The sequence below is a fragment of the Kwoniella dendrophila genome, chromosome 5, assembly GCF_036810415.1.
Source record: "Kwoniella dendrophila CBS 6074 chromosome 5, complete sequence".
NCBI classification, from domain to species: domain Eukaryota; kingdom Fungi; phylum Basidiomycota; class Tremellomycetes; order Tremellales; family Cryptococcaceae; genus Kwoniella; species Kwoniella dendrophila.
In genome coordinates, this window is record NC_089480.1 from 1,684,239 (window position 1) to 1,702,204 (window position 17,966).

General features: G+C 40.0%; 3 protein-coding genes across 3 annotated transcripts; 2 read left to right on the forward strand and 1 right to left on the reverse strand.

Moving 5' to 3' along the window:
- Nucleotides 1–227: 227 nt before the first annotated feature.
- Nucleotides 228–2,666, reverse strand: L201_004456 (uncharacterized protein; the record flags this gene model as incomplete). Its single annotated transcript, XM_066220198.1, has 7 exons — nt 228–284; nt 344–571; nt 637–869; nt 949–1,537; nt 1,600–2,395; nt 2,459–2,550; nt 2,604–2,666. 7 exons carry the CDS (start codon nt 2,664–2,666, stop codon nt 228–230), a joined length of 2,058 nt encoding a protein of 685 aa, XP_066076295.1.
- Nucleotides 2,667–7,084: 4,418 nt separating this feature from the next.
- On the forward strand, nt 7,085–9,508 carry L201_004457 (uncharacterized protein; the record flags this gene model as incomplete). The annotated part of the gene is made up of 2 exons (XM_066220199.1): nt 7,085–7,285; nt 7,478–9,508. The coding sequence occupies 2 exons, from the start codon at nt 7,085–7,087 to the stop codon at nt 9,506–9,508; spliced, it is 2,232 nt and encodes a 743-aa protein (XP_066076296.1).
- Nucleotides 9,509–11,174: 1,666 nt separating this feature from the next.
- On the forward strand, nt 11,175–17,384 carry L201_004458 (uncharacterized protein; the record flags this gene model as incomplete). The annotated part of the gene is made up of 4 exons (XM_066220200.1): nt 11,175–11,357; nt 11,545–13,839; nt 13,900–16,176; nt 16,239–17,384. 4 exons carry the CDS (start codon nt 11,175–11,177, stop codon nt 17,382–17,384), a joined length of 5,901 nt encoding a protein of 1,966 aa, XP_066076297.1.
- Nucleotides 17,385–17,966: the final 582 nt, after the last annotated feature.

The window sequence follows — 17,966 nt, forward strand, 5'->3', positions numbered from 1 at the left end:
TATAATTGGAAAAAGGACATATTCATTCTCCTATGAAATATAACGCATAGCACAATTCAACATCTCTATCTAATCGTATATTCGTAGTGCTATTGTGATTATAATCTAATTATGATATCGTTATAGGTTTAGGTTATTATATGGCAAATCTTACCGGCCGGGAAACCTGCCCAGCGTATGACATGACTCGAATGGGAATCGTTAGTTAGAGGCCACTTGTATAGATCTTAATGACCTTGTTGTTGTTGAGCCTTGAGTAAAGCAGCTTGTTTCTCGTTTGCAGCCTATAAATATTATCAGCTTAAAATACTCATACTAGGCAAGAGAATGATTTGTCACTCACTTGGGATATCGTTAAATAAGCTCTTGTAGGTGAAGGTTGATGATCTTCAACACTTAATGCCATAGCTCTTTTCGCATCTATTGATAATCCAGCTGCTTTATTTTCTAATCCATTTAATCCATTTGATGAATTATTACCATCCGCTCCTGAATTATTCGTTGGTTCACCTTTTTCAGTCCATTCAAAAAAAGTTGACATCAAATTGAGGAATCTTTCAGTTTTACAAAACTAAAACCATTCATTAGTCAGAGGTCATCCATACATAGACATATGAAAGGAAAAAAGAAACTTACTTTAGGTACTGAATCAGTAGCCATTAATCTGAATATATAAACTTGAATTCTTTCATACAACTTTACCATAGTTTGTAACTGACTTGCATGTAATGTATTTCCAATACCAGGTTCTATACGCCCTTTAACACCTGCATCTTTATCTGCCGTTATTTGATTCATGTAACCGATCAATTCTGCTCTTAAAGTATGATCAATATTCAATTCACATGGCGATGCGGGAGCAAGGTAAGCTAGAAAATAGTAAGGTGTACATTAGCTTCAGCCCTTCTAGATCTACTATCAGAGTGGAGTTGACAGACGTAACCTTACTATTGTAAATGACAAAAGCCATAGCGATTAAATCCTGTTGATGCTTTTCCATCGCTGCATGACCTGTAGTTTTACTATTGCCATTACCTGTCTTCCCAGTATTTGCTGTTGAACCGGGTGTAGCTATGGCAGAAGAAGTAGTTTGAAATCTTCTCTTAAAATCTTGGACATCTAACCAGAACGACAAATTTTCTTCGCAGAAATTGGCTCTGAGGAATTCTCGGAACAAACTTCTCAGAGCAGGTTCTTCTAAAATCTGTTTCAATCTTGCTGTGTGTGAATCTTTTACATGGTTATCCCCACCAGGTACACCAGAAATATCAAAGTCTGCTCTTAATCTATCTGACATTGAATTTCTTCTTTGTATCTGCCCGTTACTACTGACATTCTCACTGGATGATCTACCTTTATTTGCGGAATTAGAAGACAATGATGTTTGTGATTCTTGCGAATGTAAATTTGGTTTGGATGCATTTGCATTACCAAGTGATGATCCTCCTTTCGATTGATCAAACCATTTAGCAACTGTTATACCTTCTTTGGTAAATTTATAAATAGCTCTTTCAGTTGCTCGATATTCTGCTTCTTGCTGTAGGGAGACAACAATATTAGCAGGATATCCAGACTTCCGTATACTTTTAGCCAACATACCAAAGCTGCACCTGCACCACCACCTGCGCCACCTTGTCTTACAGTAACAACGAAACTGTTGTCTTTGTTTTTACCTTTATCACTAACTAGCGTAATGAAACCATATCTAACAAACTGACCAAGAATTTCAGCTGCTTCATCAGTACCTGTAGCGGAAGTATAATCTAGAATCCAATCAACAGCCATTTGAGCGGAGAACTGATAATCATCTTGAGCAGAATTTTTCTTTTCACCTAATGCAGAAGCGAATCTTCTAACTATCATACCATCTGATCTTTCGAATCTTTCACCTTGAGGTAAAGGTGGAGTCTTCATATAAAATCTTGAATTATAATGTGCTTGAATTTCATCATCACTCATTTTACTTATATTTGGTTCTCTACCTGCGAATCTTCTAAATAGAACTTCAATTACACCTCTGGTTATAATTATTTCATCATCAACTGATCTTCTTTCTAAATGCAACAATTTCATACAGATAGGTTGCGTTGAAAATATTTTAATCAAATGATCAGCTGAAATACCATTTTTGGTTACAAATCTTTCTAAGATATGTAATCCTTTGGCGGTTAACATATATATACCACGATCTTTGAAATGTAAACTATCAAGATCAGTAGCGTTTTCAATCAAATGTGAATCCATGAAATGTTGACATATCGCTTTTGCCATTTCTCTTGACATGGAAAACGTCGTTGTCGTTGTTGTGGTAATGATACGCGTGGGGTCTTTGGGATCGGCGGCCCGTTGCGATTGAGAGAATTTAAGGGAGGAAAGGTTGGAACATGCATCATCACTAAAATCAGAGTCAGTATAACGCCACCATATTCTATAAGGCCTAGTCGTTACCTTGACTTACGTTGTGAAACTGCTTGGATATGATTTGAAGAAATTTCGATGGGTTTCAAACTCCAATGATACAACAAGTGTACAGAAGAGATCGTGTGTATCCTGCATTAATCAATCAGCTATGACATTTATACACTACATAATCACTAGCTCACCTTGACAAACGGTCGACCTCTCTTGGTGGTCTTCATCAAGTGAGAGTTGGAGGAATTCGACATGATGATGGATTTGTTGTGGATGGATAATGAAAGGTAGAGGTGTTGTATGGGGATGGTTGTGCTTACACCTATATATAGATGTCGGGCTAATATGCTGGAAGAAGCCAAACGATGTCAAGAATATTGAGGAAGGTCCAAAAGCTGTTATATCACAGAAAAGATTGTAAAGACGATTTAGGTGATAGTGTGATTCTGTAAATCAAGAAGAGTATGAGATGAAATGTATGTGTTTTTTTCTGATGGAGAGCTTCTTTGGTTGTAAAAGGAAGATGATGATTAAAATTCAAGTGGGGATTATTGATTTATTTGGCTGATCTGATGTATATGTGATGTATCAAATATGATTTACACCAAAAGTATTGTTTGTGGAGTTTTCCTTTCGTAACCCTATTCTGATGTTAGACGGGAATTTGAGCCTCGTTGGTGTGTTTCAAACACTAAGTTCACTGGCCGTGAATGAACAGTGCAGCGGATCACACCTCCAGAGTTGTATGCTAAAACGTCCTTTTGGCGAACAGAGCGCTCTTAATGAAGGTCCGCGATGAGCGGAAGAGAACAGGATAAATCGCTAGTAACTATAAAGATTAGATCAGTCAGTCGAACATAGCCTTCGTTTAAGGTTTCATGAGCAGGTTTGAAGGGATAAGGTGGGTCTAAGCATCGAAAGAAGATTCTACGATGTTAACTAAAGCTCACTTGGAATTGTTAATCAGTCCTTAGTGCTTCTCTGATCCTGCAATTAAGTTATTCTCCCTAGCAACCGTAATTTTTCTAGAAAGCTAAAAATCAACAAGGGTAAAGTAAGCATATGATACACCTGTCAACACTCAATCACTATAATCGAAATCACATGGGCTGTTTTTCAAACTCACAGTTGGGTAGTTGTCGTCTACTCCGCTTTGCTCCAAGACGAGATGATATTTCTAAGGATCCTGATGCTATTCGTACTTTTGCAAATCTTATAGCATACGAGTTCAGATTGAATGACAAATATGTCAGGTTTCTGGCAAAAGATGAAGGACCTGTCAATCACTAATCAATTATATATCTGGTAGGCGTTTACTTTGGTGATCAAAGCTGAGACAAAGTTGTGTGTGTTTGAAGTTGTGTATGACTGTACGCACTGTTCCTAACTTGCTCTGAGGATATTGTCTACCAAACCCTTGGCGAAACTAATCCAGTTCTATTTGAAGGTTATTCTAACATTTAGAATTAGGTATAGTTGTTGATATGTTCAAAGTTGGAATTTTATACGACTAATCGTGTAGAGTAAATTCTATTGATCGAACCGAATATCTTCTTCTCCTCTTTCTTCCGGTTTGCTTTGCTCAAAGTGTTCCGAGTTGTGTTCTGATACAATAGAGCAATGATGGTCTTCGATGTTCAAAGAGAATTTGAATTTGCGTTTTGTCTATTGTTACAAGAAAATGATGGAGAGAAAAAAATATACAACTAATCTATGCTATGCTATCTAAAGGTACGCGCAGAAGGAAAGAATCAAGACAAACCAAACCGAGGACAATGTAAAAATGATGTATATAAGTTAGATGAAACCCCCTACGTTTCATCTTTTTGTTTTCGGTAAGTAATTTGTCTATTATTCCCTAATCAACGCGGAATATGGAATACAAAAAAAAGGGATAAAAAGACTATATAAAACGTACCTGATTTTCCAGTAAATACCCTGAATATAAAACTTATTCCATCTTCTTGTCAGCGCATAAATTTGAAAGATTTTCATCTCTGAAGAAAACTTATAGTCCACCCGCACAACATCCATAAGTGGGATCGTCTGATTCCTGCCTAGATTGATCTGAATGGTAATTCAGCTCACATCCTATGATTGTCATGAGATAGGTCTGGGTGGTTCCAATAAGTAGCTCGTCTCTCGGTGACTTCTAAATGTATGGTAGGGTAAAGTTGTAGATCATACGATATCCTGTAATGCCATTCTTACACCTTAGCCGACGATTAGTAAGATGTTACTTTTCACATATGAAAAACCCCCTTTAAGGCAAAAATAAGGAATATTCCATCAAATCCCTCTGCTAACAATATAGCCCGAAGTTAACGGATTATCTGATATTATCGTTATTTCATCTCGTAATATGTCATTCCCCACATGCCTTCTTGCGGCGTTGAGTATGATCAAGCGTATCTGATATAGCTCTATTGAGAAGTGATGCTGTCTACTACTATTGATCGTAATGCTTGCAAAGTGAACAATTGACAGTGGAATTGCTGTATACTCAAAGTAGTAGATCCTTGAGTTGTTGGCTCGTTTTGGAAGTGCTTGCAGTACGAACCCATAAGTTACATGTTAGTCCTATATCCAAGAACATCATTCTGCCACAACCAGTATACATCTATGCGCAGACCCTTTGGAGGAGATCTTGCGATGGTTTTAAAGAATCTTTTCTCTTCTCTTTGGCTAGAGAGGCGAAGAAGAAGCGAAGAGTGAAAGGATGGGGGAAAGATAGGGAGGAGGTGGGCGGTATCTCAAAAGCAGAGGAATTCGAAGATATCGTCTAGTCCTACTATGCATGAAAGATGGGTCGTGCGTTATATTTGGTCAAGATGCGAGACGTCCATCAATTTTGTCTACCAATAACATGCAAAATCCCAGAATTTCAAAACAAATAGGTATAGTAAAGTGATGGAAATGATTCTACTCATTTGAAACTACCTTGATAACGATAGTACATCATACAGTCCGTCTATAAAAACGATGACACAGTATCACGTCCGTTGTTGCTCAATAGACGATTCTATACCCTATGTACGAGTATATCGATTCAATCCATTCTACCATAGAAATACAAAGCGAAAAATTTAATTTTGGCTTGATAGGTAAACTGATGATCTCAGTTGCAAAAACATTAATGTCCATGAAATTATCTTGGCTCAACTTTAATGACGTTCCACCCTTCAGCTTGATCAAGTGCAAATTAAGGTAATCTTATCGAGATTATTTATAAACCACAAGATTGTTTTATCTATTGACGAGCTTGAATATGTAGTACGTCATATGCAACGGTTTCATCGATGCTCAAAACATGACAGCGTTTTGCATCAAAAGAGTGTGGAAATGCGTCATTTTGATGCAGAGTAATGTTGTAAAAACGCGTTTTTGACGCGTAGAATGCCACTTTCTGCGGCGATATTCATTAAAAATAGATATTACCGATGCAATTTTTGTATTTTCCTGACATGTTGAGTTTGAATTATATGACGAAAGCTAAGGGAAAGGATTTGAATGGATGATATGACATGCATGTACTAGTACAATACAGTGTATGCGTAGTTTGTATGGTATGGTGCGTAAACCATCACCGTCAACCACGCGCAACCCAACCAACCTTCATGCATGAGGTTTAGAATAATTATTCATTATTCGTTTCCTTCTTCTTTCCCTTTCCTTCAACTCAATCATTAAAAAACGGTATATAGAGGCTTACTTAACTGAAAGTCACTCTACCTCTGCCGTCAAACAAAACAAAACAGATAGATTTCATTCTCTTCTTTTATTCAACTTTTGACCTAATCAGCCAAAAGAAGAATCTTTGACAACAACGAATCTTTTCAAGAAACGTGCCGGTCAATTTACTCAAAAAAAAGAAGAAGAAAAAACCAATTTATCAAACTTCCTTCATCCCTTCTCCTTGACAATAAACCTAGTCTACTCGAATCATCTTTAGATCGATAAGGATATAGAAGAAGAATATTTTGTTTTTCTGTAAGACAAAAAAAACGTAAGTTTGATGTTTATATGAGCCTTAACTCCCTTTCATAGTAATTTCACCGAGTGACCGAGCAGTCATACAAAATAATTTCCAACCTTGTTTTTCATTTTTATAATACGCTTGGTAACCTCGGCTGATCAATTGTTATTCCATTGTCATCGCCACCATTAATTCATCAATTCCTTTCTTTCTTCTTTACATATATTTTTTAGTCTCGACTACATCTTCTTCATCAATAAGTCGTCATTGTTCAACTTTCACGCACGGTCCTTTTTGCGTTCAACGTTGAATAATCAATCTTAAATCGACAAAACAGGTTTTCACCTTCTCCCAACTATCAGTTTTAGCAAGTCGAGCGCAACATATTGCACACCTTCATTGGTGTTCCTCCTTGCTTTTTCAACCAAATTAACAACGAACCATCCCCCCCCCCAAAACGATTCTTAGAAATAGATAATATCAACAGAAACCTCTACATAGGTCTTCTAGAATCGCTACTTCAGTCTAAACCCGCCGCTCAATCACAATCAACCACGAATACGACTAGAATTACTCCGCCGTCCATCACCTCTTTCGTTTCCGTCTTCACAACTATTATCGGTACATTCTCCACGTAAAGGAGATCTTGTACCACGGCCCCTGGGTCGCTTGGGGTTATCTCCCTTAATCGACATCATGCCTTACATCTTCGACATGCCCAACGGGCGTGACGATTATTATCGTCGATCATTTGACGCTGAGCCAGACTACAACGATGCCGAGCTTTTGAAGTTACTCAATGGAGGTCAACGAAAACCGGTCGAGGCTGCAGCATATAAGGACGCTTATCCTTCTTACGATTACGCTCAATCTGTTACTGAAGATGAGGACTATGATGTGAGTCATGAAAACGCAAGAATGAACGTGTCTTCTTCAAATCCGCTAACCTTGTCTCCTCTCAATTCCGCTCTGCCCTCCCTTGATAATCCCTCCTCAAACATGACCATCAATACTCCTCTTCCCAACCCTCCTTTCATACTGGATTTAATACACCTCCGCTATCCCTCACAATCAAATCGCTTTCAACAGGACGATTTCATGTTGCACAAACGATACCCTCGAATGTCATTTAATGGCCAACCTTATCCTCCAGTACCTCCAGAAGCCAGTACTCTGGCTCGACCTACAGATGACTGGTCAAACGAGGATTTTAATTCTTCTCAATACTACGGAGGCCAAGCTATGAACCAATCAACTTACCTTCATTACGATCGCGCTTTCCAGGAACCAGCAGAGCCTGTTCAACCTCAAGGTAACAACAATGTGTTCGCTTATGAACCTGAACATTATGTCAACATTCATCAAGGTACCGCAGGTTACAACCAACAGCATTCAGTCTGGACTCCACCTCATGCTAGTATGTGGGGACGTGCTTACCCAGCCGACTTCCATGCTCCGGTTCTACACCCTCGTTTGGTTCAATTACCTGAACGACCTGTCACCCCTCATGACACTTATCGATATCCCACCAGTCATGTAGAGCAAATCCATGTCGCTCCTGCTGCTCCTGAGGTTCCAGCCGAAACTATCAACGCTGCTTTCTCCGTCTGGTACGCCAATCAAGTTATCTGTCTTTTAGGTACTCCTGGATCTTTCAGACCTGGTGTTGGAGGTGCTTCTGAGGAAACTTGGGGCATGGGTGGAAGAGAAAAGGACGGTTGGCTTCGAGTTGGTAGATCACCGCCTGACTATTCCAAACCTTGGGGTAGAATGGGAATGACCGCCACCCCTGTTTCTGTACCTCGAAGATCTCAACAACGAAGACCTGATCTCGAACCTCGAGACCCTTACAATGTCGCATGGGCTCACGCTATCAAGCCAAGTTCCAGTCTTGTCAACTTCATTCTCGACATCATTCAACGGATGACAATCTCTCCAACTGCCTTGGTTTCCGCTGTATGGTTCCTCCATGGTCTCGGATTCCACGAAGGAGACGGTAAAAAAGGTGCTGAATTACGGGAATTTTTGCGAGAACATCGATCATACGAATTAGAATCCGTCGAACGAAGAGTAGCTACTTTAGGTCTCATGTTAGCAGGTAAATGGTTAGATGATAACTCTTTCTTAACCAAGTCTTGGTGTGAAGTTACAACTATTCCTGTCAAACAACTCGACCGAATGGAAAGAATAGCTTTAGCCGATCTTCACTTCTCACTCCATGTACCCGTTTCGTCATGGGTTGACCACGTCAATAAGCTTTACACCGCCCTTGTCAGTAAACCAATTCCGGATGAAGTCGATCTCATTGTCACTCCCCTCATCGATGATATGGTTACCGAAGCTAGAAATGTTGAACTCGATGATCCTCTCGATATTTCACCTTCAACAGCTTACGATCGACGAATGTCCTCAGATGAATTACCTGCTGCAGCTGATCAAGCAATCAGTAGAGATTGGGGAAGTTTTGCCAGGACATATGGTATTTCTCAACAAGAAATGCGAGATTTAGAAGTTGATGTCGAGATGGAAAGAGCCGAAAGAGATGTAAATGCTTTGGTTAATGATGATTACGCAAGTGAAGAACTGGAAGACGAAGATGAAGACGAGGAGTTCTTGGACTACGATGGAGCTAAGAAATGGTTACCTACTATGTCTGAGCTAAAACGATCAGGTTCTCATTCTAGCGATACTAGTCTTTCCTCATTCGATAGTCACTCTCTAGGATTTACTCAGCCAACCCAACCATTCCATGTTCCTCTTGACTTACTCGAGACGCCATCAAGACAACGAACTTACAGTGAATGGACTCAAACCACTTCAAAATCTGATCGTTCAATTGAATGGGATTCTTCCGACTTCCTTTATCCGATCGCTCCTCCATCTGCATCAGATAAATGTCGAAAATGTCATGATTGTCAAGATTCATATGCGTTCAGTAAACCAACACCAAAACCTTTTCAAAGTGTTGGTTATACTAAACCAAGAACTAATGTCGTTCAAAAGGCAAGATACGACACAGCGAGAACACTTCAAGAATCTCAAAAATCCAACTTGAATTATAGAAATTATGGATCCGCATCTAAACGGTGGGGTAAACCTATCAGTGCTGTTCAGTGGTGAATATACCACTGACAACATTGTTTTTTATAACAAATAGGCCGATTCGAGAAGTACGAACGAGATGTCTTCCTGATTACAATGACAACTCCTTCGAGTCCAACTGGTCTTACTCTCCTCACAACAACGTTTATTAGCATCCCACAATTCTTTCTTGTTGTTTTTTCTCTTTGTAACACCTTCACTTCCTTCCTTGCTTTCTTTACAGTTTTTTTGACGCACGTTTCTGATGTCAGTTAAAATTATTGTTTACTGTTTATAACTATCGCGCGCTTCAATGTTTTTCTTACCGCGCAAATCAACTTCAAAATCATTTTTCTTTTGACTTCGGATTTTTATATCCAGTCAATCACAATATACCTTTTCAAAATATACAATATATCAATCAGTTACTTATCGCTCAATCAAGTTGATAGGACATTTCTTTTTTATACCCATAAAAAGGCTTTGCCACTCCCCTCTCTTTCTTCCTTTCTTTCTATAGATATACTCTAGCTTTAATGATTATTTATCTCCTTTTCGCTATTGTTCCTTATTTTAGATTAATTGTTTTTAGCAGAACGTCATTTGAATAGTGGAAGTAGTAAAGAGGAGTGACGCCGAAGGTGGAGGAAGAAACCAATAAATCACAAACATTTAAAACAACAAAAAAATACAGATGGAAGTTCTTCAATCGATTTTTTCTCTGTCACACCACCAACAAAAGTCCAAATTTTCGCATTGTGAATATTTATTTCAGAAATACAAGAATTTCGATAATGTAAAGAACAACAATCCGACCTCAAGATATCGATCATTTAATTTTCTACAACATGATTGACCATTTGAGTAGACGAGACTGTTCTTATTTTTTCAATATATATATACATACTTTTTTTTCTTTTCACTTTTTCTTTTTTCTTTTTTTTGACGTTTTTTTTTTCTATTTTCGTAGAAAGCTATACAGTTGTAGATCATCTTACAAGTATCTCTTTTCGTAATGGTTCTGTATATTTGGTAAGATCTAAAAGAGAGAAAGATAAATATCATGCAACTTGTGTCCTACGACTGTGAACATTAAGCATTACGCGAGATCAATTGCCGGCTATTCCCGTTTAAAGTGGCAAATTACATTAAAGGGTTTAGCGCGACTTGATTACCTTTTTTCGTAATTCGAATGGAACATAACAAAGCTGAATTACAAATCTTCCTTAATGAGCAATACAAAGCCTAATTTCTCTGTTTATGCTTTAAGCATCAAGTCAGGATATACATGTCGAAGGAATAACCTTTACTAATTGTAACCAAGGACAAGAGAAGGACATCTCTAATCATTATCGACTCATATACTGAATAGCGAAACATCACTATAGACACTCAACAGTAAAGGTATCCTTCATCATCGATAAACTAAAGTCTTGATACCCTAATCTGATTTTTGTGGGATTGTTGGAGAAACGAATTGGGATCGCTAAAGGGATGTTATCAATTTAACTCGTCAATAAAATACAAACAATATTATATACCCCGACTCGACATTACTAAAGCACCTATCCAATCACCTGTACAACACGATACGGTAAACCGACGGGAAGACAACCAAACACGAGGCACTCTGTTATTGAAGCCAAAGGTAGATCATCATCAACGCCCTTTCGAACCAATCTATCTTATATATAATCCTTCACACATGGCAATGTATCCTGAAGCAGGACCTTCTCGTTCGTCCTCATCAACGTATCCAGGTAACAAATTACCTCCTACACCAAGATGGGATAATGATTATGATCGAGATAGAGAAAGGGACCGAGAGAGGGATAGAGACAGAGAAAGAGATAGGGAAAGGGATAGAGATAATTATAGATCAGGAGATGTGAGTTTCATATTCATGTGTATTATATATTCCTTGCCTTTCCTTTCCTAATCAGTCAGAGACTAATCTAAGCGTTTCTTTATATTTTCTCCCGTTTTCCATATCTCCTTTATCATCTATTCCATAATCATCCTTGTCGCAATGAACAATGTCTCGCAAATCCAAATTTATGCGTAATCGTAAAAAGCCATCATCTTCTTCATCTAGATCATACCCTATACCACCTTGGCAAAACCGTGGACCACCTAGAACAGGTGGAGGACCACCTTATAGACCAATCTCATCATCTGGACCTGGATCAAGACCAAGAAGTCATACACCTTCACCACCAAGAAGAGGAGGATATGAAAGGGATAGATCTAGAGAAAGAGATTTACCACCGCGAGAACGTGATAGATTTGATGTAAGGGATAGATTGAGTCTTGATTCACCTAGCGGTGGAAGTAGTAGTTGGAGACCTTCCAGTAATGGAGGTCCACCACCACCTTCATCAGACTATCTAGCTCATAGAAGAGGATCAAATTTCGGTTTACCTCCTAGAGATAGAGATAGGGAAAGGGAACCAAGTTGGTCATTGAGAGATAGGGATAGAGATGACAGAAGATGGACAGATAGAAGGGATGAATGGGAAAGAGATCGTGATAGAGATCGTGATCGCGATAGGGATAGGGACAGGTTTAGAGATGAACCTAGAAATTCAAGATATCCACCATTAGATAGAGGAGGTCCTCCTGGACCACCACCGCGTTCACCACCTTCTGCTGCACCTAGAGGACCAAGATCAATTACAGCTCAAACTCCGCCCTCATATTCATCTCGACTACCACCATCATTACCACCTAATTCAAGATCTACACATTATACACCTAACACATCTTCGAGAGATTCTTTCACACCGAGAGAAAGAGATAGGGAAAGGGCGTTTGATCGATCAGTCAGTCTAAGCGGACCTGCAACTACCGAAAAATCAGGTTCAGGAACTGGTCCTTCTAATTATGCCGCTTCACAACCTTCAAGACCAACTTCACCTTCTTCGACTTCAGGTGTTGGTGCGAAATTACCCAGATCGCAAAGAGGTTCATCAAGTCCTGTTGAATCCAGAAGGAATCGTGATCATGATATAACACCTACTATTCCCTCATCAGCCCAATTACCTACGACAGAATTAATGAATGCCAATGGAGACGCAAAGGCTAGTACAACAACACAAATTGAAGAAGAACACGATTTAGAAGAAGGAGAAGTCATATCACCTGTTCAAGCTACAAGAGTACCTTCTTGGTCATATAGCAATACTAACAACGAGGATAGCAACAATCGACCTAGAAGAGGATTTTCACCTTCCAGAGATCGAGAAAGAGATAGATGGGATAGGGATCAACAGCGTGGTAGAGAAAGAAGAAGACTAGGTGATTCACCGCCTGCTTCCCAACAAACAAGAAGAAATCTAGATGATTCTTGGAGTGGTAGAAACAGGAAAAGAAGTCTATCAAATCCAACAATAACTAGATGGAAAATCGAAGATTCCACTGAATTACCTCCTCAGCCCCAACAACAAAAATCTTCACCTCAGCAGCAGAAATCACCTCGCAAGTCAATAGTACCTGAAGAAGGAGAATTGGCTATTCCATTGCAAACCTCCGAGGAATTAACCTCGAACGGTGAAGTGGAAATGCAAGAAGTGGAAGATAGAAAAGAGGACAAGGTTGATAAAGTAGAAGGACCTCCTCCTGTGACAGATGCTTCAGAAAGTACACCCTTAAGTGGATTACAGGTACCCGACATTCCTTCAAGACCTGATACTCCAGCTTTCCCACCTCTGCAGCAGCAAAGTCAAAATGAACCATATATCTCAAAAGTGCAGGAACAGCCAGAAGCATCGAAACTCGATATCGTGCAACTTTCAGGCATACAAGTGCAACCCCTAGCGAACGCTCCTCCTTCTCCTGCTCAAATAATTAATCAAGTTGACGAAGCTGAAAAATCTTCCAAGCAAGACTTCACAGCAGCATCTCAACAAATCGCAGATAAATCTTCGGGAACGATTGAAGTCACATCGTCCAGTGAAAAAGAAGCGTCCGGAAAACCTGTTAATGTGGTAGATCTCACAAGAAAACCTGCTGATAATACAGCGACGCAACTCTCGGGGAAGGCTGTTGAAGTTAGTGATATTCCGATGGAAGTGATTGAACCAATGATGGAAAAATCAGCACACTCAAAGGATATTCAAAACATAGAAGAACAGCGGGAATTATCATCTACGAAGCAGCAGGCATTGGAAGATACTCTCGTAGTCGGTCCTGAGTCTCACACCGATGCTAAGTCACCGAAAGAGAATGTAGCAGAAACACCTAAAGTTGTCAGAGAAATAGCGGAGATCACCAAAATTGCAGTCGAACCTACAAATACTATTCCTTCGGTGTCCATTTCATCCACACAATCCACCGTTGAAACAGCAACGATCAGTGATAAAGTGACAATTGTAAGTAATCTATTGACTTGCAGAGCTGATATATAAAAGCTGATCAAACTGCTATTACAGGCGAAAGGAATTAACCCTGTATCAGCAGCCTCTCTACTGCAGGATAGCCCAACAAACACTCCCGAGTTACCAAGATCACCGGGAACTGTAGCAACCGCCGAGTCAGCCTCTATCGAAACACCTGCAAGACGTGTCACCATCGCTGAGCGAAGAGCTATACAATTGCCACCTACAAACGGACCATTATCATCGCCATTCGGAGATGGTTTGCCTAGAAAAGATCCTATGCCTACTGCATATTCAACTTCAACGGATGCTGAGACTGAAGCGGGACCAAAAACCGCAGATATCGACGATGCAGATACACCAATACTGGAGGATGCGCCTGAAGAAATCAGACAAGCTAACCTCATTGCAGCCATCAAAGCAAGACAAATCGGAAGCAAGGATATCAACCTTGATCATAATCCAATTATAGCTTGGAATGCTGCCGCAGCCCCTACCACGACCGCAAGGGTGATAGCCAAAGATGAAGAAGATCGCTCAACCATGCTACGAGATATTACTTGGCCACTCAAACATCGTCAGAAGCTTGTCGCTAGTCTTGTTGCTACAACAATCTCTAAGGAGAAAGAGGATCTTGAAGCTAACTCGGAACGACTGAAGAATGAATACCTTGAACTGGATCAAGAATGGCAAGAACATTGCAATTTCCTTGACTCTTTGATGGAGAAACGAGGTGAAGTCCCCGCCGACGTCTATGCTATACCTGGAGCATTACCAGTTAATGCTCCTGGTCCTGTCGCGCCGACAACCCCATTACCTGAAGACCTATATAACGCTAGGGGAAATAGAAGAAGAGGAGCCGGTGATACTGTCACTACTGAAGCTGAATTTGAAGCTATTCTTGCTGGATTAGCAGATACAGCAGCTAAAGATCCCACATATCGAGCCAATAAAACATCAGCTACTGTACCTGACATGCTTTCTTTTGAAGAACGTAAATTAAGATTCGACGATGATAACGATTTAGTTGAAGATCCACTGGCATTTTATGATTTCAAGGGTAATGCAGAACCAATCTGGACGGTTGAAGAACGTGCACAATTTGTTAGAAGATATATGGCATATCCAAAACAATTTGGTAGAATATCAGATGGAATTCCGAATAAAACATCATCAGATTGTGTTTTATATTATTATAGAACTAAAAAAGAAGTTGATTATAAAGGCATGTTGGCTTCTAAACGTGGTGGCGGTGGAGGTAAACGAAAATCTATTCCAATCAAGAAAGGTGGAAAATCTGCTGCATTATTAGCTGATTTGGACAGACAAAAACCAACTGTATCTACAACATCCAATGAGGTTTCTACACCAAACAAAGCTCCAAATTCATCAAATTCAAATAGAGATAGAGAAGAATCCATTATACCTGGTACAAGTGCTAGGAAAGGTAAATCACTAAATAACCAATCGTCGAATGAGAATACCAACAGTAATGCAAATTCTGTCACTGCCGGATCAAGTACCGGAACGGAAAAGACGTCGAACTCAGGAGCAGGTAGACGAAGGAAAACGACCGCCGCGAGTATAGCATCAACCAATAATGACGAAGATGAGAAAATCGATTCAACAGTCACCTCAAGGGCTGGAAGTGAAGCTCCTCCCGTTACTGCCTCGAGAGCTAAAATGAGGGTTACAGTCAAAACTGCTAAACGACCTAGAGTCAGCTCAATCTCAGAAAAGGATATCACTACCCGCCCTCCTATTCCTTCAACACCTACTCCTATCACTTCTGTTCCGAGTCCGGATATTCCCAATTATTCACCTATTATTTCAACCTCTGCTCCACCACCAGTGACTGTACCAACATCAACCCCATCTGATCCGCAAGATCCTATAACAACGGCTCAAACTGAATTACTTCCACCAGTCAAACGAGCAGGTAAACGGAGAAAAGTTGCGACAGAACCAAATATCGAAACACCTACAATCGATCCTACTGCTACACCCGGTGCAAATCCACTAGATACACCAGGAGCACCTACACCATCAACAGATAAACCCACCAGAAGATCTGCAACCAATTCTTATTGGTCTGTCGAAGAAAAGAGAAAGGTGAAAGAACTCGTTCTGGTCCATGGTGTCGATGTTAAAGCGATAGCGGCTGAATTAAAAGGTAAATCAGAAAGACAAGTTGGTAATTTCCTTGAAGGTCATAGAAGCGAATTAGTCGATAGTAATGGTGCTCCCATCCCTATCACAAGTCTTGCATCAATAAAAGCTGAAGATGATAAGAAGAGTCTGACAGGAAGAGTTTCACCTGTATCAAGTTTGGTAAGTTGTCTTACAATATAACCTGCATTTACGGCTCGAGCTAACAAATTGTCGTTGAACAGTCTGGAAGTGAGGTGTTCCGTTCAGCTCAACCTACTCGTACAATCTATGATGCCTATCCATCCTATATAAATCAGGACCGTTATGAACCTCGATTAGGAATGTTCCCGCCCAGTCCACCCCACAATCAAAATACATCAACCATGCCTTCCACAATGACCGATTCCAGTCCTTTGAAACCAGTTTCGAGGATTGGTGGAATGCGAATATCAGCCTTACTCAATGACGATGCTCCTGCTAACAGCACCGATAGAAGACCAACTACTGCTCATTCTAATCCTGATACTATAGACGCCGCATCGGATGGCACGGTTGATGATAGGGACTTCGATGGAATGACTAGACCTTCACCTAGATCAATCGCGCCGATATCTTTATCTACCTCTTCAGCTTCCAACTATGCTAGATATGATCAACAACAACAGAGACCTGATTTGGATAGATATCGAACTTCGGCTTCTGTACCTGCGCCTTCACATTCACCTTATCCTTCAACACCTTCAACATGGACTGGCGTTAACGGTGGTAGTAACAATAGTCAAAGTAGGAGTGATATTTATAGATCACATGATAGAGCTTCAACAACTACGCCTATCCCAGCACCTCATCATGTCGTTCCACCCTCTACGTCTTCTTCTCATCTATCAACACATAGACCATCGTGGTCTGATGCACCATCGACAGCCCATCATTCTCCTCATGCTGGTCCTCCTGTACCTCTATCCTCAACTCATAGATCAAATTCCTATTCTGCTAATGGTCGATACGAATCTTTACAACCGACATCAGCATCGGCCATACATAGGCCTCTGTCAGCCCATGATCATCAACAAAGTCATATTCCACATTCACACCACCATCATCATCATCAACAACAGCATCAACCACCTCAACATAGTGTTTCACAATATGATTACAATCATAACGCATCGGATAATAGTAGATCATATTCACGTGATCCTTATCCTACACATCCTCCTTCAGCACCACCGCATCATTTGCATCATCACCAAACAAATGGTGTTGGAACAAGTTTACCATCTCTGAAAAGTACGATCGGTCCGCCTCCTTTAATTGGTTCAAGTAATCATAGTACTCGTGTTAATCATAACTCGGGTGCCTCATCACATCAATATCATGAAAGATAGGATCCGTGCATATGTATCTTGAAGATGAAACACGTCGGAAGCATAAAGGAGGTTACAAAAAGGTACAATCAAATACATCAGTATGATGGAAGTGAAAACTAGCGGATTTTATCGGGGTATTCGATATCTCGCTTCAACCGCAAATATATTCAACTTGAATATTACTTATACCTACTTGAATCACGTTGGGAAATTGATCTCCTCGACATGCCTTGCTGTTATTGTTTTCTCGCATGAGCTCTGGAATAAGATGGGTTACACATATTTGTTGTATCGATAAGTGTATATGTAAATGTAACAAATAGGAAACTCATATTCACCAATATCAAGTCTATCAAAGCGATTGTTCTTATACAGCATATATAGTGATGTGACAACGACATGCATCTATACTACTGTCTTTGATATGAATTGTTAGTTGTCTGCAAGGGAAAGAAGAATACGGCCCGAGCAATAAGCATATGAATCGTCACGATTCAATCATAAGTAAGTCTTGTAAGAATCCACTGATGATTTGTGGTTATCAGGGCCGCAGAATTGGGTTGTTAATCGGTTGAAGACTTTGATTCCGTAGTGAACAAT